Source organism: Mesoplodon bidens (assembly GCF_964165515.1).
Source record: "Mesoplodon bidens genome assembly, chromosome: 3".
Lineage (NCBI taxonomy): Eukaryota > Metazoa > Chordata > Mammalia > Artiodactyla > Ziphiidae > Mesoplodon > Mesoplodon bidens.
This window is the reverse complement of record NC_138178.1, coordinates 74,257,508-74,282,608: the sequence shown is the minus strand read 5'-3', so window position 1 is coordinate 74,282,608 and position 25,101 is coordinate 74,257,508. Positions and strand designations below refer to the sequence as shown.

The window sequence follows — 25,101 nt, the reverse complement described above, 5'->3', positions numbered from 1 at the left end:
AATCTATGCTGAAGGTATACTTCCAACAGTATAGTTGTATATGTATACATGGGTTAGTATACTTAAATATGTTTTGTAGATCTTTCTACTTAGGGATCCTAGAAGCAATGTCATTCCCATAGTAATGAGCACACCTAGCACTCAGATCTTGGTTTCTAAACACCATACCCTATTAAAAGGAATTAAGGCTCCTTGGAGAAGTAGTTGATTTCAGCGCTACAGCAGGGAAAATACAAACTGAGCTAGGACTGTCTTGTGGTGCCGGAAAGTATGGTGATACTCAAAAAAGGATGAAAACTTGTTGAAAGAACATAAGGACCAATTTTAAGTGTTCCTAATTGCCAAAACTGGAACATTTTAACCACCACAATGAACAATAATGGCATTGGGTTTTTAGTCCTTACAATAAAATAAATATCCATGAATCCATACTGTTATAAAAATCAAATAAATAAATGGGGGAGAAGGGATGGCTCTTCCTTACAGAAGAATTCCAGTTAATAAATGTGGACAGAAAGATGGTAATTGAAAATCACCACTAAATGAATACCGTGTAATAATTGTTGCAAACAAGACCCATTGATGAATGCTAAAATTAATGGGCAAAACTTTGAGAAGGAACAGGATATTTACATAGTCTTGGGGCTGTAGTAATCTGAAGACTTCACCTGGGGCTTGGGGGAGCTGCTTCCAAGATGGTTTACTCACATGGCTGTTGGCTGGCGGTCTCATTTCCTCTGCTGGAGGGCCCTCATGACAAGGGAGTTGTCTTCCTGAACAAGCGACCCAACGGAGAGAGCAAAGAGGAAGCCACAATGCCTTTTGTGACTTACTCTGAAATCACAAAATCACACAGCAGTTCTGCCTATTCTGTTTGTTAGATATATTAAAACCACCACACTGGGAAAAGGCATCTCTAGCTAGTAGGCCAGTAATTTTTTTTTCTCCCTAAGAGTTTCCACCTCCCAGTGCTTTTGTTGCCTGTTCCCAGTGCTGCCAATTTTGGTTCCTCTTTTTGTAACTTGCCCCAGTGCTATTCCTGGGCAAGAATACTGTGATAGGACTTGTAGTGGAAAAGAGGAGGTAATAATGTTCACCTTTTCCTACCCATTTCCATGGCAAACCCTTCCTTACCTCAGTCTTATATTATCCCCTTCTCACTTAATGTAACAAATTGTCCAGAACCCATCTATGAAACAGAGACTTTATACAAGCCTCTCTAATAGCAGTGATCATATTGTATTCAGTTATCATTTTTCATGTCCGTCCTCAATATCATATTCATATCTGAATCCCCAAGGCCTACCATAGTGCCTAAAAGGTCCTTAATGGGTAAATGGGTTTTGTTTTGAAATGTAAATATGCTTAAGAACCACCTAATTTAGCTATCTGGGCCTTTGTCTTTCCTAACTGTAGAAGGACAGGGGAAAAAGAGAGCTCCTTCAGCCTATTTCCTATTTTCACAAGCAGAATTATAGTTTGAAACTTTTCAGAGATTGAAAACTTTTCAAAGATTATGTTCGTTCTTCAGGAGGCAGAGGGTTGGCAAGGCTACTGAGGATTCTGTTCTGTGCCTCTGTAATGATGAAGACAAATAGCTCTACCCTGTGAGTGATAGGAGTGGAAAGGAAAGCTGGTCGAACAATCTTGGGCACACAGTAGACAGGAAGGGATGACCTCGGCACTTGGAAGTGTCTCTGCTGCCTGTGATGGCCAGAGATCACCTTCAGTACTTTGTGCTTTGTTTCCTCACTGAATCCTCCTCCAGTCTTTGCTCCCCCCTTGTCCGGCTACTTCTGCGAAACTTCTGGATTGTCCCTCTTTCTGGCATACTTGTTCCTATTGCAGATTCTTCTCTTTGGGCTCCCTTTCTCACCTCTTCCCATTCCTGGTACAAACCCATTCCTGTCCCGGCTTCCTGGCCTGCACGTCTTGTCCATCCATCTGTACCTCACACCTCACTGAGGACTGGGATTTGGGGTTCCCTTTGCTTCTTCCTCCCCCTGCAGCCACGGGCAGTTCCATCCATTCCTAGATCCACCTGGCTCCTGAGGCCCAGCCCAGCCAGGGTCAGATTGATCCCTAGCCCTCCTTTACCCCTCCTCCCATCTTTCTGCCCAGGAGAGGTGAGACACAGTAGGCTGACCTGCCAACTTAGTTTGTGTAACACTTTTTCCTATGGAGAAAAATGAAACTAAATAAACAACCTATAACAAACTTAATAAATAAATAGAAATTGTTTATTAAAAGTCATAGAATTTTTATGTGGGAAGGAAATCTAATAATATTCCATTCCCAGTACTCATTTTACAGCTTAAATGCTCAAGGTTCAGGTGGGTTGAGTAATTTTTCAATAGTCATGTTTTCTGATGTAGAATCTCATATTACAGCTGACATAATTTCACACCTAGTTAAATCTGCAACTTTTTTTTCTTCCAGAGTAGAAATTTGAATTATTCTAATATTATGTATTAAATTTTATGTTTCACATTATACTGGTGTATATTTATAGGAATTATAGCACTTTTCTTTCTAATCCAGATTTAGGTCGATCTCGAGAACTACAATATGTGTACGTGGATAACAACATTCATCTGAAAGGCTTGCCATCCTATCTGTACAACAAAGTCATAGGGTGCAGTGGGTAAGGCTGATTTCACATTTTATACTGTCACTCACCTCTTTTGCTAGCTTTGTTTCTATTTCAATATTTAGTCCTGATAAAACTCAAAAATAGATGAACTACTTTTGATAATCCTGTTCAGTTTTGTTTGGGGGCTTAATATGCTAAAACAAATACCCTTAAAAGTCAAGAATATTGAGCAAGCAATTTAGAGTATTGTACTTCAAGTTTAGCTAGTAAGCTGTAAATTCGGTCAGTAAGTTGTTTGTTATTTTCCAGTCAAAAGAAAAATTAATCTATGTATACCATTATAAGCTCAGTAGTATCAGTCACAGAAACTGGAGGAATCTGCATTAATGTAAAAGCTTTTCTTTCTCTGCACTCCATTGCAGTGACAATTTTACTACATTAGTATCTAGGACTATACCAATTGAAAATATTTAGAGGTCAACATTTGAAATAGTCCCTCAATACAAATCATGATTCTAGCAACCAAAACATATGTTTCAGTTAATAGGAAATGATAGGCTTTTATTTTCAGAGCACCAATGATCTTTCATTCTCAGTTAGGCTTTTAGAAAGATGGCTTCAGCTTCTCCTTCTATAGCAGTGAGAAAGAACCAACCCTAAAGTGGTTCCCAGAGTGGCGTGGGCTTAACATAGGACAACTCAGCTGCCAGAACCTGCTTTTGACTGGCCTCACTTAAGCAGCCAAAGGATACTTGGAACACCTTTGAGGGTACTTAGCCAGCGTGTTGACTCTCTCCTTATAATTTCAAACATCCTGCATAACCTGGCTCATACTGTATGTAGTTCTGGCAAGGAAAGGGATGACATTAAACTTGTGTGTAGCGACAACCATTCCCCTGCTGGCATGGCTCCGGGGGATGGGCATTGAGCAGTGATTGCTCCAGAGAGGGTAATCCTAGTGGCCTTCCCCTAGGAAAAATTATACAGTTGTTATCTTGGGAAAGCCCTAGATGAATTCAGTGCCTGTATAGGCTGATGAAATACAAGCCCAGAGACATATTCCAGAACCTTCTATGAAGCATAGAAAATAGAATATGTAATGGAGTTTTTAGCTCATTGATTTTTCTACAGCTGATCATGTGACAGCTACGATCCTACTCACTCATTAATCATAATGAGTTTGTAAAAGATCTATAATATAGCCTAATTTTTCTAAGTGGTGAGTGAAATACCCTCAATCACCAAGATACACGGAATGATGCAAGCAGGCTCCAAAGCTGAAGGCAATTTTCTTGCACCAAAGCCTTCAGAGACTGCACTGAAATATGATTTAAACCTCTACCACAATTAAAGAATAGCTCTTACTTGAGATAAAGAACCTTCTCCTTTGGTGTTTAGACATGGATGTTACTGACTTCCAGAAAGTTCTATTTGTGCAGAGTAGAGAGGTAGTATATTTTATTTATTTCATTTTTGGCTGAGCCACGCAGCTTGTGGGATCTTAGTTCCCCGACCAGGGATCGAACCTGGGCCCATGGCAATGAAAGCACCAAGTCCTAACCACTAGACCACCAGGGATTTCCCTTTTTTTTTTTTTAATATATTTTAATTGTTGACTTGGTATCTGGTAGCAGAGGTAGTGAATTTTATGAGAGTTCCAAATCTTTGAGAAAACAGTAAGGCAGAATATGCAAATTACTAGCAGATAGTCTACACTTTTTATTATTATTAGCATCTTCCTTTGGTAGTAGTAATAAGAAGATAAATAAAATTTTTAAAAAGACAGTTATCAAACAATCAGTTTTCTAATATTAATAGTTTTTGGAGTGTTGGCAGTCCCACATACAAATAAACAGTGATCCAAAAGGTATTTTTAATCTGTTGGTTTAACTCAGAATGCATTTCTTATAGAAGCGGTTCTGGTGGTTATACTCCTAGCCAGCTCATTAAAAGGTCATTTAACCCATTTTGCACCCCCCCAAATTATACTTACTTATAAAATATTTCTGTGGCAAAAATGTATTCAGAATTCTAATACATGGTGACTATTGAAGTCTTGGCAACAGAATTTAGGGGCTCCCCTTCTTTTATCTCTTTTATCTGTTGTATATGTGCAAAGGGACTCTCCCATTCCAAGTCAAAGTGGGGGTACTTTGGGAAAAGGAGGGGCAAGGTGTAGAACAGGGTTCTAAGGTAAATCTTATATAAAGAGTATAAGGGTATTTGAGGCCTAGAAGGTGTACCTTTTGATTCTGAACAAGGATCTTGGTTCGGTTGTTTATTCAGTGAGTATTTATTGAGCAACTACTCTGTTTGGTCACTGTCTTGACAATGGACATACAATGTAGGAGCCAAACAATTCAGTACCTGCCTTCCTGGACTTCATAATCTAGCTAGGGCTCCAAGTGAACAGTCAATAATTAAACTCAGTGTTAATCCTCTCCAAGGAGATGATATTTAAGCTGAGAATAGAAGGATCAGTACACTTGGTTCTCCACCACCATCCCATGTTCTTTCTAGCCCAGAGGTAGGTCTGGAATAAAGAACACATCAGCTCCTGCTGTACTGTGCTTTTTCTGAAAGAACTGTAGTACCCTTCTCTGATTAACAGTCTAAGAAAATTAGAGCAAAATGAATACAGCTTTAGGGACCTGTGGCATGATATAAAAATGTCTAATATATATATATATATATATATATATATATATATATAATTCACACCTCAGAAGGAAAATAGAGAACCAGGTATAAGGCATATAGAAAGGTATAAAAGTAGCTAATAACAAATGTTACACAGTTTCAAGAAATCTCAGAAGTCTCACAAAATTATCTTTGATATTCATAGAAATGTGAATAAAGTTAGCTCCTCCTTATTCTATGTTCATTTATTTGTCAAGTAATTATTGAACTTCAGCAAGTCAGCACTGTGCTAATAATTGTAGAAAAGATAATTTAGATGTTTATCCTAATATATAAAAATAACTGTAATACAAAAAATAAATACCCTAAGAGAAAAGTAGAGTGGTGAAAATTTAGAGCATAGGACTGCCTTTTTATGACCTAGCTTTGAAGTCACACACTGCCATTTCTATTATATCCTATTGATTACACAGGTTAACCCTATTCATTCATTGTGAGAGGAAACTACCAGGAGGGGAGCAGCATGGGAGCCATCCTGGAGGATGGCTAGCACAGATTCCTTGCATTCATGCTCTTTGCTAGCCTCTTGGAAAAGTATAATTTTTATTTTGTCTGGATTTTTCTTACTGTTACCACAGAAACAAATGTCTTCCATTCTTCTATATTTTACCTCGAAAGAGAAGTCCCTCCCATGTTAGAATTTTAAAAAGTGGTGATTGGCACATTTGCTTACTCAGGAGAACTTAATGGTGAAAGTGGCCCTATACCAGAGTTATTTTCTCAGTTGTCTGATTATGAGAAAAAGAAACCAAGCCACTGCTTTGCTTTTTCTTATATAAATAAGCAATTATAGCTGGATTTGGGTACAAATTGGATAAATGATTTGGTTAAATGGTTTGTTAATATAACCACTCAAGGTAACAGAGTTGTCTTTATGAGAAATGCATTCAGAGTTCTGAGTTAAATCAGCATACTAGAAAATATCCTTTGGATCACAGTCCATTTTTGTGTGGGGGCTGCCTACACACAAAAAACAAGCTATACTAGGTACTTGAACCACACCTCCGTGTGACAGGCACAAAGCAGCCTAGCTACATATTAAAAAAAACTGAGGCATGTTTTGAGCTGTCACTCAAGTGACAGAGTTTGTTGTTTGATTCCAATGTAGTAATTAATTGCTTATTAAAACAAAAATAGTGACACTCCTTTTAAGTTTTAGAGGAATATAACAGAATCCAGTGTATCCGCAATATAACTTTCAGAATGTCCAGGGTACAATCCAAAATTAAATAACATTTGAAGAATAAAGAAAATATGACCTAGTGTCACGGAAAGTAAAAACTTTACTTGATGAGCTTAACACAGAATGGTATAAGAGAGGAAAAGTCAGTGAACTTGGAGGTAGATCAATAGAAATGATTCAGTCTGAAGAACACACACACACACAAAGATTGAAAGCAAGAATGAACATCAGCATCATCAGGGACCTGGCAAACAGTACAAAAAAGCCTGATATTTGTCATCCCAGAAGGAGAATAGAGAGAAAATGGGGTGGTAACAACAACAGAAATATTGAAGAAATGTTGTCCAAAAATTTGCCAAATATGATGAAAGACATAATTTTACATTTTCAAGAAACTCAGTGAACTTAATAATATAGATTACAAAGAAAACCTTACCCAGTCAAAGCTGCTGAAAACCAAAGATAAAAAGAAAATCTTGAAAGCAACCAGAGAAAAATGACAAACTACATACAAAGAAATAATTCAAAAGACCATTGCCTTCTCATCAGAAAATTTGAAGGCCAGAAAACAGTAGAATGATATTTTTAAAGTGTCAAAGAAAAACACCAGTCAACCTAGCAACCAGCAAAAATACCTTTCAAGAATGAAAGTAAAATAAATGCATTCTCAGATGGAACAAAACTAAGCCTTAAAGAGGCTCTGCCAAGAGGACAGACGCTTTATCCAAACCAAGGCTTATTCTATCAGGGTGACATAATTTCTTTCCTTCTCCATATCGACTTTTTCCCTTTACTTTTCCTCTTATTTTAAGCTGAAAAAAAACTTTTTTGCTAAAAAGGGTTAATCTGGTAGCAGTTCCCCCAATAATGAGCATGTGGATGACAGTGTATTTTCTGAAGTATAAAAGACAGTTACTTGGGTTCTTTTGGTAAGGGAATTGAAACTAATTCTTTACTCTTAACACTTCAGTTGGTGACATGGTAAGTTTGAAAATGCATATGAATTAATTTGCTAAATCACATACATGTTTTGGAGCATAATCTCAGTGGCAAAATGATGTTACCATTCATTTAGCTTGTTTAGGTTTAAATGCTGAATGGCAGCTCTGAAAACATTGAGTTGAAAGGGAATTGTGATAATTGTTATAAATTATTTACGTAACTAAGCCAAGGGTCCTGACATTTGTAACAGACTTCAACTCATTTTAATAACTCACTTAAGGGTTCGAATGTACAATCTTTTTTGTAACCACCTCAGCATTTATTCTAAAGTAATAAAAACTATCTAGTTAGAAATCAAAGATGCCAAAGCTTAACAATTGCCAGCTACTAGTTATTTCATTTTATTGTGAACTGAACATATCATGGAGCTTCCATCCCTCTTTACTGACAGTTCATTTCATGATTACTTCTTATTGAGATGAGCGACACTAGCTTTCAATACAGGTACCTTTCCAGCCTTCTCTCCCATTTGCTATTCTCTTCCATGGACCTGACAGTCTGGCCACTAGAACTGTTTGTGTAACCCCATTTGCCCTGTGCATTCACAGAGCTGAATCCCTGTTCCCTTTCTCTGGAATACCATCATGTTATTCTTAGTTTTCAACAGTAGATACTTTCAGAGCAACATCTAGACTAGTGTTTGACCAAATATCTGGGTGCCGTGGCCTAGCCAAGTTAATACAAAAATTTAACCATCACACCATGTATATTATCCCCAAAAATCATTTATTATAATAATAAAGAGAAAGCACAGCTATAAACATTGCTTAAACTTTACTGTGTACCAGGCAGTGTACTCATTGATTTATCTGCATATTGCACATTATCCTCCCAGCAACTCTTGTGATAATCATCCTTATCTTAGAAATGAAGAAACCAGAGCTCAGAAAGATTAAGTGTCTCAGGTCACAAAGCTAGATGGCAGTAGAGTTATTATCTGCTTCATTGTCCACACTCTTAACCACTGCACTACATATACTGTCTCCCTCTTCTCCTTGGTCTAGAATCACCTCTATATGTTTGAGCCCCTCTACTAGCTTCTTGAGAACAGGGATGAAAAATACCTTTCTTGTTCCTGCATCATTCCATGTAGTGGGGTGGATGTTTGGTATCTGATGAGGTCAAGGGAGGTTGGCTATGGCCAACAGAAAGATTACTAACTCATGTGAATTCCTGCCTTGTAGCCTGCATTCTACATAGCTGCAACTCTTCTCCAGTGTTAACTAGAGAAGGCATTTAATAGAAGTATCATAAAATGAATTTGATTAGCTGTTTACAGCCAGCGGTGAAGAGTAGGAACTTCTGCTAAAAGAATTGTCAAAAGGAAATTAGACCTTATATAAAATGAGGATCCACATACTTGTTAATGTGAGTCTTTTCAGCAGTTTGTCAAAAACCTAATCTTTCTAATTATTGGAGACAGAGAAAGCATTAGGAAAAGTCTGGCTTTCAGTTTTCTAAACCTTTATTTGTTATTGTTAAATTCTTTGGACAGTGTTCCTTGTAGAGTTCATCAACAATTATAAGGTTAAGAAGCAGCAGCTGTTAAGGCAATAACAGTATGAAGTAATTATTCATGAATCACTTGCTTGCTTTTTACCCTATATTTTTATTGTTCTATGATTTTTCCCAGGATTCTCATAACTAAAGTATGGCTATAAAGTTTGGAAACAAATAATGTGCTTTACCATGAGTATTAGGCTTCTCCATAGCAACAGAACCAATAGAGAGAGAGAGAGAGAGAGAGAGGTGTGTGTGTGTGTGTGTGTGTGTGTGTGTGTGTGTGTGTGTGTTGTGTAGGTGGGGGGGGGCTTGCACTGAGAGGAAGAGGGAGATTGATTTATTTTAAGGAATTGGCTCATATGACTGTGGGCACTGGCAAGTCTGAAATTCACAGAGCAGGCTAGAGACCCAGGGAAGAGCTGATGTGGTAGCTTGAGTCTAAAGACAGTCTGGAGGCAGAATTTTTCCTTGGAGGACCTCAGTCTTTTCCGTTTAAAGGCCTTCAACTGATTAGACAAGGCCCACTCAACATTATAGAGGGTAATCAGCTTTATTCAAAGTCTACTGTTTTAAATGTTAATCTCATCTTTAAAATACCTTTACAGAAATATCTGGACTGGTATTCGACCAAATATCTGGGTGCCCTGGCCTAGCCAAGTTGATACAAAAATTTAATCATCACACTATGTATTGCTGTATATCATCAAAAGAGTCACTTATTATGTGTTTGCCTGTGTTTCCAGACTTAGTGGCCATACTGCATAATAGCATTTTGGATATGATCCTCTCATCTTAATTTTCTCCATATTTAGAAACAAATAGTAATTATAAAGTAAAATTTAAATTTATTTCCTGATCTTCACAAAATGCTTCATAAGGGTAATACCTTTCTAACCCACAGAAATACTCATGCAAAGTCACAATTGTGCTGCTACAGACTCTTCATGTTTATGTGATCACAAAGCGTCAGCTGAGGTTTCAAAAGTAAGAGGGATAAAGGCAAAGTAGCAAATCAAAGAAAAATATCATAGAAATTTTGACACCAGTTGGCAGGCCACTGTGCAGCTGGTTTGCACTAGTGTACCCATACTAGCTGTTAAATTATTGACAGTATTGAAGTATTTCTACACAAGTTAATGAATAGCTATTGAACTAAAAGCCCCTGAGGTCTCCCACTGCTGTGTCTGCCTTTCCCCTAAGATCTCCCCATAATCCAGCAACTAAAAGGCTAATGACCAGCAGAACAGAGGGCTCTAGGACTGTGCTTTAGCACAGTGGTACTGTTTGTTTGTTTTTTGCTCGTTTTATTAAACTATAATTTACATACAGAAAAGTTCACCCTTTTTAGTGTATAGTACTGTGAATTTTGACAAATGCATACAGTTGTATAGCCGCCACCATGATCAAGGTTTAGAACAGTTCATTCACCCCCAAAATGTCCCCCATGTCCCTTTAAAATGAACCTCTTTTCTTCGGGAGACACCTCAGCCTCTGGAAACGGTTATGTTTTGTGTCCCTATGTTTTACCTTTTCCAGAATGTCATATAAATGAAATGACACAGGCTACTGCAAACATTCATGTCTGGGGCTTTGTGTGAACATAATTTCATTCCACTTGGGTAATATCTAAGAATGCATTTGCTGGGCTATGTGTTAAGCATATGTTTAACTTTATTAAAAACTGCCAAAATGTTTTCCAACATGGCTGTGCTGTTTTGTATTTCATGAGAGTTCTTGTCAGTTTTTTCTTCTTTCAGACATTCTAATAAGTGGGTACTATCTCATGGTTTTAATTTGCATTTCTCTAATGACTGTTGATGTTGAACACGTTTTCATATGCGTATTTGCCCTCCATGTACAGTTGACCCTTGAACAATGCGCGGGTTGGGGCGGACGCTCGGCACAGTCCAAAAACCACATATAGCTTATAGTCAGTCCTCTGTATCCGGGGTTCCTCCGCATCTGCGATTCCACATTTGTGGATTCAACCAACCCTGGATCGTGTAGTACTGTAGTACTTATGATTGAAAAAAATCCATGTTTAAGTGGAACCATGCAGTTCAAACCCATGTTGTTCAAGGGTCAGCTGTATCTTGGGTGAAGTGTATTCCAATCTTTTGCCCTTTTTTAAAAAACTGGATGGTTTGGGCTTTTTCTTATTGAGTTTTGAGAGTTCTTTATATATTCTGAATACATGTTTCTCATCAAATATGTGATTTGCAAATATTTTCTCCTAGTCTGTGGCTTGTCTGTCATTCTCTTAACAGATTTAACTAGCCTATATTGTGGTTCTTCATAGTTCACCACTGATAAACACACAACTCAAGATATATTTAATTTAATCCATAAATGAGACATTTTCCATTTGACAGATTACTATATTTTCCTAAATAACCATTTCCTTAAATGTTGCCATCCTGGTGGGTAACCAAATACAGATAATGTGATGCTCATATATTTGGCACATCTGCTCCTGAGACAGACTGGACCCCCACGAACTACCCCAAAATTATTTCCTTTTAGGCACCATGTGGATGACTCAGTATTCTTTTCACCATTTCCTTTTTATCTTTTCTCTTTCAAATTTCTTTCCCTGTGTGTGAAGACTCAAAACAACCAATCTGTATTTGGAACTGCTTAGGCACCAATATAGGACTGCTAGATAGAAGAGAAAACTGATCACATTCGATGAGTTAACAACAGAACTCCCATAATACAGTTAGATAATGTGTGATTTAGAAACATCAAACGTTGTGATATATCATTGGTAAAAGATGATGTCAGGAAAGGCTTTATAAAGGGATTAGATTTGGCGAAGAGTAAAATTTGTATCTGGAATGACAGAATATAGAAAATTCCAGGCCCAATTTGGCCTGTAGGCAAGAATAGCCATGGCTCATTGAATACAGTGTTGCTTGTGTTAAGGGGTATCATTCAGAATCCACAAGGAAATGGTAAGGCCACCAGCATCCATGGGATACCTTTCTGCTTAAGTTCTCTCCCTTTTGCATCAACTAAGGTAAGAGGGTCATTTCTTAAAATTTGACTAGAAAGCTTCCATATTTTGACCCTGCACATTAGTGTAAATATCATTAACTTAGAAAAATAACATTACTAACAGTTTTGAAGCCCCTGTATGGTTCTCTCCCATGTATGCTCCTCCTTCTTCTCCAAGGTTAGCCACTACTCTGAATTTTGTATTTATCATTCATTTTCACTGAGTTGTGATTTTAATATATGTAAATGCATCCCCATATAGTGTATCGTCAAGTTTTATGTCTTTTCTTTAACTTTGTGTACATTGAATGATGTTGTATATATTCCTCTATGGTGTACTTCTTTCACATAGCCTTTTGTTTTTATTCTCCAACTTCTCCACTATTTTTCTACTTCCCTTTAGAGAAAAACTCTTTGAAAGAGTTGTCTATATTCACTTTCTCCACTTCTTTCTATTCTCTCACACCAGTTAGGCTTTTATCCCCATTGCACCTATATAAAATATATATATATATATAATTTGAAAAGTTTTGATGTATATATGTATACACACACATACATACATACCTCTGAAACCATCACTGCAATTAAGATAATAAACATATCCACCACCACCGAAAGTTTCCTCATGCCCTTTGGTAATCCTTCCTTCCTTATCTTCATCCTATCTCCAGGCAACCTCTGATCTGTGTTCTGTTACTGTCGATAAATTTGTATGTTCTTGAGTTTTATATGAATAGAATCAAACAGTATATACTCTCTTTTTCTCTGTCTTCTTTCACTCAGCATAGGGATTTGGAGATTTATACATGATATAGTGTGGATCAACAGTTCATTTTTTTATTGTTATGTAGAGTTCCATTGTATGGATATACCGCAGGTTGTTTCCATTCACTTGTTCATGGACATTTGTGTTGGTTCTAGTTTTTGGCTTTATTACAGATAAAACTGATGTGAACAAATGTAGGCTGTCTTTTAAAGGTCCTAGACTTAAATTTCCTTGGATAAATACCTAGGAGTGGAGTGTCTGGATCATACAGTACATGTATATTTAATTTTTGGAAGAACTGCCAGACTTTAAAAAAATAACTGTAACATTCTACATTCCCACCTGTAATATAAGAGATTATCAGTTCTTACATATTTTAAATTTTATTCTAGGTGTGTAGTGATTTTTCCATTATGTTTTAAAATTTCATTTCCCTAGTAAATAAGGGTGTGCATCTTTTTATGTTTTATTTGCCATCCATATATCTGCTTTGATATAGTGTCTAAGTCTTTCTCCCATTTTTTCCTTGGGTATTTGTGTTCTTATTATTGAGTTTTGAAAATTCTCTATAGATTCTGGATAAAAGTCTTTTATTATATATATGCTTTGGAAGTATCTCCTCCCAGTCCATGGCCTACCTTTTCATTTTTTCACAGGGCCTTTTGGAGAGCAGACATTTTTTATTTTGTTAAAATGCAATTTATCAATTTGTTCTTTTATCGATCTTGCTTTTAGTGTAACCCAAATCACAAAGGTTTTCTCCTATGCTGTCTTCTAGAATTTTTAAGGAATTAAGTTTACATTTAGGTCTATGATTCATTTTGAGTTAATTTTTGTGTATGGTACAAGGTATGGTTGAAGTTCCTTTTTTTACATATGGATATTCCAGTTGTTCAAGCACCATTTGTTTAAAATACTATCCTTTCTCTACTCTATTTCCTTTGTATGTTAGTTGAAAATTAGTTGTCCATATATGTGTGGGTCTATTTCTAGATACTCTGTCTGCTCCATTTATCTATTTGTCTGTTTTGACACAAATACCACACTGTCTTGATTACCATAGTTTTACAATAAGTCTTAAAATTAAAAAAAAATTTTTTACTATTCTAGCTGCTTTGCATTTCTATATAAATTTTAGAATCAAAATTTCAATTTATATATATATTTTTTCAGCCTGTGATTTTAATTCCATTGAGTCTTTAGATCAATTGGAGGAGAATTAACATCTTAACAATATTAAGTCTCCCAGCCCATGATCACAATAAATGTCTAATTCCTTGTCTTGGACATCTTTTGTCTGATTTATCTCTAAGTATTTCATATTTTTCATAGTATCGTATATGGTATTTAAAGTTTTTTAAATTTCCAATTGATTGTTGCAACCATATAGAAATACAAATGATTTTGTATAACTGATCCTGTATCCTCCAAACTTGCCAAGCTCACTTACTAGTTCCAGTAGGGTTTTTTTTAGATTATCATGGACTTTCTACATACACTCATGTCTTCTGGGAAGAAAGACAGTTTTACTTCTTCCTTTCAAATATGGTCACGTTTTATTTCTTTTGCTTTCGTGACTGTACTGGTTAGAAGCTCCAGTACAATGTTAAATAGAAGCAGTGAGAGCAGACATGTTTGTCTTGCTGAACTTATGGGGAAAACAGTCTTTCAACATTAAGTATAATATTGACTGTTGTTTTTTCATACATATGCTTTATCAGATTAGTAAATTCCCTTCTATTCCTAGTTTGCTGAGAGTTTTTAAAATTATGGACGGGTGTCGAATTTTGTTAGACCCTTTTTCCGCATCTATTGAAATGATTATATGGTTTTTCTTTTTTAGGTCTTAAAATAGTGAATTACATTGATTTTTTTTAAGGTTAATACAATCTTGATTAATAAGATAAACTTCTTTTGGTCATATGACTTTATATATTGTTAAATTCAATGTGCTAAAATTTTGTTTAGACTTCTTCCACCTATGTTCACGAATGATACTGGTTGTTTCTTGTTGTGTGTTCATCTGGTTTTGGTATCAGGATAATCCTGGCTTCATAGAATGAGTTGGGAAGTATTCCAACCTTTTAACTACAAATTCAACTTCATTAATAAATGTTGGGCTGTTCAACTTCTCTGTATCTTGAGTGAGCTTTGCTAATTTTTGTCCTTCAAGGACTTTGTATTAGCATAAAGTTGCTTCTTATATTTTTATTATCTGTAGAAATCGGGCAATACCTCCTTTCTCATTTCTGATATTGGTAATTTGTGTCTTCTCTCTGATTAGACTAGTTAGAGATTTATCATTTTTATTGATCTTCTCAAAGTTCCAACTTTTGTTTTCACTGATTTCTCTCTATTCATTTCTTCTATGTCATTGATTTTCTTTATGCTCTTTATTATTTCTTTTCTTTTATTTACTTAGGGCTTAATTTGCTCTCTTATTTCTGGTTTCTTTAGGTGAGAGCTATGTATGCAACATGTCCTTCTATGCAGTAATTATAATTATTGTTATAATGACCTTTTCTGCCAGTTTTAACATCTGTCTTGGTTGTTTTCAGTTGCATTTTTTTTTCCTCATCATAGGTCATATATTGAAAAGCCTGGTAATTTTTGGTTGGATGCCAGACAGTGTGAATTTTATGATGCTGAGTGCTGGATATTTTTGTATTCATGTAACTATTCTTGATATATGTTCTGGGATACATTTAACTGGAAACAGTTTAATCTTTTCAGATATGGCTCTTAAGGATTTGTTATGTGGGAATGGAATGGTGTTCAGTCTAGCACTAACTATTCACCACTACTGAGATAAGACCTTTTTGTGTACTCTGCACAATGCCCCTTGAATTATGAGGTTCAAGTCTGACTGATAAGAGCAGGCACTATTTCCAACCCTCTGTGACTGCTGGGCACTGTTACCTTTAATCTTTCAGCTCGTCCTTTTTCCAGCCTCAGGTAGTTTCCTCATATGTGCTGATCAGTACTCATCTGAATACTCGAGCAGAACCTTCTGCAAATCTCCAGAGTTCTCTCTCTGTACATCTCTCTCCCCTAAGGTTCTCTGTCCTGTGAACTCTTGCTGCTTTGGACCCCTGAACTCTTAGTTCCTTGTCCTCAGTTTAAGGTACCTACCAGGCTAGGTAGGTGACTGAGTTCCCTTCCCTGAGTTAACTCTTCTCTTCAATCAAGTCTCTGCTGAAATGTCACCTCCTCAGAAAGACTTTCTTTGATTATATTATCTAAAGTAGTACAGCTCTCACTCCCCTCTTCACTCTATTTTAGCATGTGTTTATCTTTTAATTGTCCATCTCTCCTCACTATAATAAGCTTCATTCTGATCTTAAGTATGTCCCTAACAGAATTTTATGCTCATATATATTAAATAATATATACAACAAAGTTCATAATAGCCCCAAACTGGAAACAGCCCATATGTTTACCAGTACTACACAGCAATGAAAATGAATAAGCTATAGTATGTGCAGTAGCGTGGATGCATCCCAGAAAGATAATGTTGACAAAAGGAGCCAGACACAGGATTCTTCATGCTATTGAAGAAGGCAAAACCAAACTATAATGTTAGAATTTGGAAAAATGGTTCCTTTTGGGATAGAGGTTTTGCTTAGTAGGAGGGCCAGCGTGGCCTTCTGAGGTTCTTTTTTCTTGAGCTGAGTGGAGAAATTGAGTAAAATTAATTGAGTTCTAGTCAGATACTGTCTTCTCTGTAGAACCTTCCCTAATTCCTTAGAAAAATTCAGTTCCTCCACCTTCTCTGACCCAATATTAGAATAATTATATTGTAATTATTACATTTTTCAAGGGAAAGGGGGTCTTTTTTTTTTTTTCCTTGCAGTACGCGGGCCTCTCACTGTTGTGGCCTCTCCCATTGCGGAGCACAGGCTCCGGACGCGCAGGCTCAGTGGCCATGGCTCACGGGCCCAGCCGCTCCGTGGCATGTGGGATCTTCCCGGACCGGGGAACGAACCCGCGTCTCCTGCATCGGCAGGCGACTCTAAACCACTGCGCCACCAGGGAAGCCCATGGATTTTTTTTTTAATCGTTTTTTTTTTAAATTTAAGTATTTTGACTGGTATATAGTAGGTGTTCTGGAAACATCTTCTGATGAAAGGAATGAGCAAATGCAGAAACTTGTAATGAACAAATAAGCTGAGGGCTTCTGCCTTCCAGTCCTGTGCCTTATTCATTGCCTGTTTCTACTTGAGGGTAGGGAGATTATCTCACGTTGTATCTGGAGAGCCAAGGTTTGTTGGCGCCTATTTGTCGTTAGAGAAGAAAAGTGTTGAGACTTTTAGGTAAGCTGGTGGTCTCAGACAGGAGGTAGAATGAGATTGGACTCCGGAGTTTTGGTAACCCAGTAGCTAAAGGAACAAGGATGTCTCTGCCTTCTGGTTATGAGTGGCTGTAGGGAATAGGATGTGACTTGGCTTATTCAATAGGCTTTGCCAAGAATATTTTCTTCACAGGTTTATGGAAGGACCCAATAAAGTTATCTGCTATCATTACAAATCTGTTTGCTTTGTAGGGTTTTGTTCCCCCAACACAAAAATTTTGTTAAACCATAGTACTATAACTAAACAGAGTACTCTTTGTTCCTTTTAATTTTGAAAATTTCAATAAACGTAAACTTGGAAAGGGTAAGAAAATGAGGATGAATAGAGCTTACAAAGCAAATTGTATAGACCCTATGAAGGAAGTTTCTTCTAAGTTTGTCCTTACTGGAAGTGCCTGGACCTCAGTGAAGATTTAGCTGAGTTCCAAATGATGCATCTAAATTTCTATGCCAGGTTTTATTAAGGAACCCAGAATAGCATCTGTTCACTTTGAAAAGAATTCTGCTAATTCATCAGTGTCTTAAAATTTTAAATATATATTTTGATTAACATATTTTTATTGGCACATATAGTCATTTCCTTTTGGCTAATACTACTGTGAATGTGTGTCTTTCTGTAGCTGTGGTGCTCCCATTCAAGTTTCCGAGGTGAAGCTGCTTTCCTTTTCATCAGGGCAACTAACAGTTTTCCTCCCTGCTGAGGTGAAGGCCATAGGGACAGAGAAGGATCACGTCCTGCCTCTGCAAGAGCTGGCCATGAGGAGTCTGCATCACACCTACCACAGTTTTCTAAAAGGTACCCAGGACTTTTTTCTTTTCTTTCCTTTCCTTTTCTTTCCTTTTCCTTTCCTTTCCTCTTTTCTTTTCTTCCTTTTCTTTTCTTTTTTCTTTTCTTTTCTTGCCTGTTATTCAGTGAGCTTAGGAATTGTGTTTTATGCTATTTTGGTGTTCATTTTTCAAAATTGTGGTAAAATGTACATAACATAAAATTTACCATTTTAACCATCTTTAAGTGTTCAGTTCAGTGGCATTAAGTACATTTGTGTAGTTGTGTAATGGAACATTTTTTATAAAAGTTTTAATATTTTATTTTAATATTAATATTTTATATTTTAATATTAAAATATTTTATCAGCACCCCCTATAGACACAGAGAAGCATTCACTAAATATGGTCTTCAGTCACAAAGAACAGAGGTTAAAAGTTAAACTATGCAGTTTAAATGAGAGAAATTGGTGTTTGGGAGCACATATTTGGTGGAAGTGAGAAGGCTGGCAGAGGTACTTTCTTCCATATCGAAAAATGTGCAAAGATCTTATCCTTAAAGCAAAGTTGGGTACTTCTTCCAACAGAGCAAGTTTTTGCCTTGTAACTTCCTTACACCTGAGAACTATATATACCTAAAGAGAAATTAATTTTAGGAGCCTTTGGCAGTATTACCACAGGATTTGGCGGTGTGTAGATGTCATAGGTGACATGGAGTGTACCTGTGATGCTTTAAGAAAGCACTAGGCAACATTAATAAGAAAACACATTTCAAGTGCTTTTAAAACTACTAAATGTTTTGTCTTTGCTTTAAAAAAAAAAAAAAGTGCATACAAAAACATCTAACATTAAACTTCCAGGAATGTCTAATACAAATTAAGTTGTTTTTAAAACCTAAACAGAAAACTGAAGTTATTCACCTATGAGCAAATTACATTTTTCAAAATGGTTATTGATAAGTCTGGACAGATATAAAAGATGATAAGATAATTTGTATTTCCTTCCTCAAGATGATTCAGTGATTTTTAGGTGTCACCTCATCATGACCGTTTCTCTCTCTAGATTTACGCTCAGTAGCAACCCAGTGTACATTTGTGCTCAGGATTGCCTGGACCACTGGGATGTTTTTCTTTAAACGTTTCTTTTGTGTGGCTCAGACTAAACTGAGGAGGAAACACCCTATCTTTATTAGTGACAGCTCATGGGAGTGAGACAAGGAAAAGCTTGGTTTCATTATTTTTCATTTTCTTTGATTTCTTTGTTTCCCCTTTTCATTCTTTTCAGTAAATATAATTTAGCTTGAAAGATTCTAAATGCCCAATAGATTTAGGAAGAATTTAATGAAAGTCTGTTTTAGTCTTCAGTCCCAGTCTTTTTTTTATTCTCTGTCTCTTATAGAAGTTTACAGACCCTCCCTGGGTAAACTTAATGCCTTTTCAGTCTTTGTTCTTAAATAATATTTGGTCTTATTCTTTCCTGGCCTCTACCTCAGGACAGCTCAGGTTGCTCTTAAAAGAGTAGATTAAGGTTTTCTCTTAGTATCAAAAATGTAAAAAGCATCTTTCATTTCCAAATAATGTTACATTTTTATTCAATGCCTATCGGATAACAGAATTTTCAACATGCAGTACTTTTCACTAGCTGAACTTATTTGCTAACAATAAGAAATATTTTAAGAAGCCAAGTTTAAGGAAATCTCATTTTTTATTTGTGCATGATTTTCTCTTGTGTTCCAGATCTGGACTTTCTGTCTCCAATCTCGTTACCCAGAAGTCTCCTGGAGCTGCTGCACTGCCCCTTGGGGCACTGTCACCGGTGTAGTGAGCCCATGTTTACGATTGTTTACCCCAAGCTATTTCCCTTGAGAGAGACGCCAATGGCAGGGCTGCACCAGGGGTAATCATTCCTAAGTGGACACCAGGGCTTACACCCGGGCGAGGGGTGGGAACATGGGGAAGGGTGTAGGACACACATAAAAGCGTTGGTAAGTCAGCAGCTTTAAAGGGGCATAGAATGCTTCCTGCCATACAGCTAAATGAAACAAATGCACATTTTCAGTATCACAAGAAAACGGGATTTCTCTTTATTACATTTTTGGTCTTATACAGAACGGTTTTATTGTATATGTTATTTAGCATAGCTCATTCTTTGTAGGAGTGTTTTCCTGTTGTTTCCCTATTCACAATAGTCCTTAGGCAATAAGGAATGTAAGAACAAAATATTTGTTATATAATGGGTCCAGCCCAGCTCTTCTATTTAATTTGCATTGCTAACTGAAAGTGTGTGGCTGAGCATTGTGTGTGTGTGTGTTTCTGTTTTGAATTTCTAACCCTTCCAAATAGCATTCTCTTGCCACTGTCTATTTCTTGGCACAGTGCCTTGAGTTTGCTAAGAATGTTAACTAAGTAAAACCCCCATTCTGGTAGTTTATAAAAAGAATATCAGACAATTAAAAATAGGACATGAAATGAAAAAATCCCCCATTAGCACAGTCTCAGCTTATAGATTTTCTAAATTTAGGATCTTCTAAGTTCACATTTTTCAAAGATGAAAAAAAAATACTATAATACCTCACTTATCCATCAAATGTGGTATTTTGGGTTAGTACATTTTTCAGGATAACTTGTTACCCCTATTCAGTCCTAGAAGCGTTTCCTTTATAATCATTTTTGTAGAATGAGAGCAAGCGTGGGCAGGGTGCTGAACCTCTCAGAGCCTCAAAATGGGGAAAGAACAGCCTGCTGGGCAGGGCCGTCTAAGGATTAGCAGATGATGAAGGCAAACACTTGGCACATAATGGGTACTCGGCAAATGGTAGTTACCTTTTCCATCTCTCTACCCACTCCTTCCCAAAACTGCATTTGTCTTTTTCTTACCCTGCATAATCCTATTTTGCTATACTTTCAGTTCCTGTTTCAACTTTCTGTATTTTTAATGCTTCCTGCTTTACTGTGCCTGCCTACAGAAGCCCTCCTCCAAACCTTGGTAATCTGCTACTTCTGATCAGAGGTGATCAGATCACCAAATTTAGTAAAATTCCATTTTAAATTAGAGTTGAAAGGACTGAGTCAGGATTTGAGTATGTTACTACATGAATAAAATTAACTAGTGAAATAGGCACATCTATGAGGAGCAGTAGGGAATATTGGTCAAGTGCACAGTCCCTAATTCTGACTTTCCCCTGGGAGACCTTGGGCAAATTACTTAACATCTCTGAGATTCATCTTTTCATCAATAAAATGAGCATAGTAATAGTATCTATTTAATAAGGTCATTGTGAGGATTAAATGAGATCATTTATGTAAAGAGCCCAGGATGGTGCCTGGTATGTAATAAATATTAAGTGACTTAACTATGATCTCTTTTTGTAGCTCAAAGACTTTTTAAAATTTATTTTATGTATGTGTCTTTAGCAAATGATCTTCATATTAGTAAGATATCATCATAGGAAAATCTTCCATTAAACTACAGTAAAATCCTCCTGCATTGTTGTTGCACAATTTCCTATAGAAGATATTTTCTTACTAAAAATATGAAAATGAAAACAATTCAGTATGGTAAGGATGCTCTGTTAGTAGCTGATAAAATTCTAAATACCTGTTTGAAAAGATAAACTTTCTTTCTATCATGGTAATTAATTTGTGCAAATAAAATAGATCCCTTAAATGAAGTCATTTTTGTGTTATCTTTATATGAAATTTGGGAAACTTGTTCAATAAGCATTTGCATATTTACTGCTACTTATTTCTCTGCTTAAACCTAGAAATTCAGTTTGAATATCTTATATTGCTTTAAAACGTAAAATATAATAGTGTTAGTTTAATAAAATGAGTGTATCAAATACATAGGACTTAGGCAATGCCCTTTTGTTAAGAAAAGCCAGAAGTGCCCATGTTAATAGCAAAAAATGAAATACCAAGATACAAACATGGCTTTCTGTGGTGAGTTAATGCTAAGATCTGAAACTGAGAATTTGTGTCTTTCATTTGGTCCACGGACTTTGCTTCTTCCCACATTGCTATGGAGATTGTGTTAAAAGCTTTGACTTTAGTTTCTACCATAGTTTTTAAAGTACTTTCTTTTGTAATTGAAAACCAAATACTTGAATCTCAATAGCTTATTGCTAAAAATAAAATCAATATTTTTAGTATCATAAATTCTAAAAGGTCTTGATAATATTATTTTTAAGTTTTCTAATATATTCTGTTCAGTGTTCATTGCTTCTTGTAAAATAATATTGTATCAGCCAATATCTAAATTAATGTGGACATCTGGCCTTATTTTAAAAGAACATATTGAATATTCTTCTAAAATACCAAGTCCCATACGAGTGTTAGTTCCAACTTAAATTTAATAGAGTCAATTAAAAAGAAATTACAGTATTTTGCATAAATAGTGAATACCCAAATCTTTAAATATTTACAGAAGAGAATAATGGCTAGTATGTTCATAACTTTTGATCATGATAGGCATAGCAAATTTTCATTCCCCCAAATTACCGTTCATTTATTAAAATGGAGAATGTCAACTCATAGGATTATTTACTAGTATAACATGTGTCTGGCTTTTCCCACACATGTATGCATCTCATAAGTTTTATATTTCCCAAGGTTTTTCAAGGGTATTTTATGAGTTTCCTAGGGATACCTCAACAAAATACCACAAAACTGGGTGACTTACAAAGCTTCTACAGATATTGTCTCAGAGTTCTGAAGGCTAGAAGTCTGAAATCAAGATGTGGCAGGATTGGTTCCTTCTGAGGGCTGTGATGGAAGGATCTAATCTTTGCAAATGGCCATCGTCTCCCTTCTTCTCTTCACATCATCTTACCTCTATGTGTGTCTATCTCAGTGTCCAAATTTCCCTTGTTTATAAGAACACCAGTGACATTTCACTAGGGCCCTCCCTAATGACCTCATCTTAACTAATTACACTGGCAATGACCCTGTTTCCAAATAAGGTTACTGTATTACTCTGCTAGGGCCACCATAACAAAATACCATAAGCTGGGTGACTTAAACAACAGAAATTTAATTTCTCACAGTTCTGGAAGCTGGAAGTCTGAAATCAGGGTGCATGTGGTTAGGTTGTGCTGAGGGCTGTCTTCCTGATTTGAAGATAGCTGCTTTCTTGCCGCCTCAAGTGGCAGAGAACACGAGCACACATGTGCACAAGCTCTCCAGTGTCTCTTCTTATAAGGGCACTAATCCTATCATGAGGGCCCCACCCTCATGAACTCATCTAAACCTAATATCTCCAAAAGGTCCCATCTCCAAATACCATCACATTGGAGATTAGGGCTTAAAATATGAATTGGTGGCAGGATGGGGGGACACAGTTCAGTCCATAGCAGTCACATTCTGGGGTTCTGGGGATTAGGACTATAACATGAATTTGGGGGGGATACAGTTCAAACCATAACAGTCTGTCCTCCAAAAATCCATGTCCTTCTCAGATGCAAAATAAATTCACTCCATCCTAACACCCCTCAAATCCTAACCCATTCCAGCACGACTCTTAAGTTCAAAATCTCATCTTAAGTATCTAAATCAGGTATGGATAAAACTCAGGTATAACTCGCCTTGGGACAAAACTCCTCTCCATCTGTAAACCTGTAAAACCAGACTGGTTGTCTGCTTTCAATATATAATGGTGGGACAGACATAAGATAGACATTCCCTTTACAAAAAGGAGGACAAGAGGTCATGAGTTTCAAACAAGTCCAAAACTTAAAAGGGCAAATTCCATTAGATTTTAATGCTTGAGAATAATCCTCTGGCTAGATGCTCTGTCCTTTAGGCCCACTGGGGTGGTGGCCCCACCTCCTCAGCCCTGAGTGGGGCCCTGCTGTCTAAAACCAAGGAAGTTGCCCCATCCTCTGGAATTGAGGAGGTAGCCCCATCCCCTGGGTTATTCTTCCCTTTACTTGATAGCTTGTTTCCTGCCTGTAGAATCCCAGAAGGCTGACAGCATGTCTTCACCCTGTCCCATCTCTGTCCTCTTTGGTCCAAGCTGTCAACCTTTCTGCTGAAATGGTTGACTGGATCCACAAGTCACATGCCTAATCTCTTTAGAAAAGGTTGTCGGTGTTCTCTCCAGAACGTGCTTTCTCATTTTTTACAATGTGGATAGCCTGAGAATTTTCCATATCTTCAAGTTCTGGTTCCTTTTTGCTGAACAATTCCCTCAATTTATCTCCCTCCTCTCACATTTTACTGTAAGCAGCAAAGAGAAACCAGGCCATGCCTTCAATGCTTTGCTTAGAAACCTCCTCAGCTAAATATAGGCATACCCATCTTTTTGTGCTTCATTTTATTTCACTTCACAGATATTGCACTTTTTATAAATTGAAGGTTTGTGGTAACCCTGTGTCAAGAAAATCTATTGGTACCATTTCTCCAACAGCATTTGCTCACTTCCTGTCTCTGTGTCACCTTTTGGTAATTCTCACAATACTTCAAACTTTTTCATTATTATTATACTTGTTATGGGGATCTGTGATGAGTAATCTTTGATGTTACTACTACAGTTCACTGAAGGCTCAGATGATTGTTAGCATGTTTAGCAATAAATTATTTTTAAATTAAGGTATATACATTTTTTTAAACATAATGCTATTGCATACTTAATAGACTACAATATAGTGTAAGTGTAACTTTTATATGTACTGGGAAACCAAAAAATTTGTGTGACTTGCTTTATTGCTGTATTTGCTTTATTGCGGTGGTTTGGAATTGAGCCTGCAATATCTCTGAGGTCTGCCTGTATCCAAGTTCATCACTTACAAGTTCTATTTTCCATCCAACAGAACACAGTTCAGTCAAGTCCTCTGTGCTTTATAACAAAGGTCATCTTTCTTTCATTTTCCAATAACACATTGCTCATTTTTGTCTGAGACCTCACCAGAAACACCTTTAACACTCATATTTCCAGCAACATTCTGTTCATGACAATATGTGTATTCTCTAAGACAATAGAAGCTTTTTCTATAGCTTTCCTCTTTCCTTTGTAAGCCCTCACCAGCTATCCTTTAACATCTATATTTCTACCAATAGTCTCCTCAAGGCAGAACTCTTCTAGCCTCTGCTACTTAATTTCAAAGCCACATCTAGATTTTTAAATATTTGTTACAGCAGCATCTCTTACCAGTAGCTGAATTTGTATTAGTTAGCAGTCTCTAGAGAAACAAAACATATATCTATATCTATATCTGTAAATAGTAAATATAGACAGAGATT

General features: G+C 36.6%; 1 protein-coding gene across 2 annotated transcripts in view; it reads left to right on the top strand.

The window, feature by feature from the left end:
- LRRC28 (leucine rich repeat containing 28) overlaps window positions 1–25,101 on the top strand; it is a 198,006-nt gene that overhangs the window by 146,102 nt on the left and 26,803 nt on the right. For both annotated transcript variants that reach the window (XM_081228563.1, XM_081228562.1), the window contains 3 exons: window positions 2,542–2,644; window positions 17,719–17,894; window positions 19,600–19,759. In XM_081228563.1, the coding sequence (XP_081084689.1) occupies window positions 2,542–2,644; window positions 17,719–17,894; window positions 19,600–19,759 (439 nt within the window). The remainder of the gene's footprint in view (window positions 1–2,541; window positions 2,645–17,718; window positions 17,895–19,599; window positions 19,760–25,101) is intronic.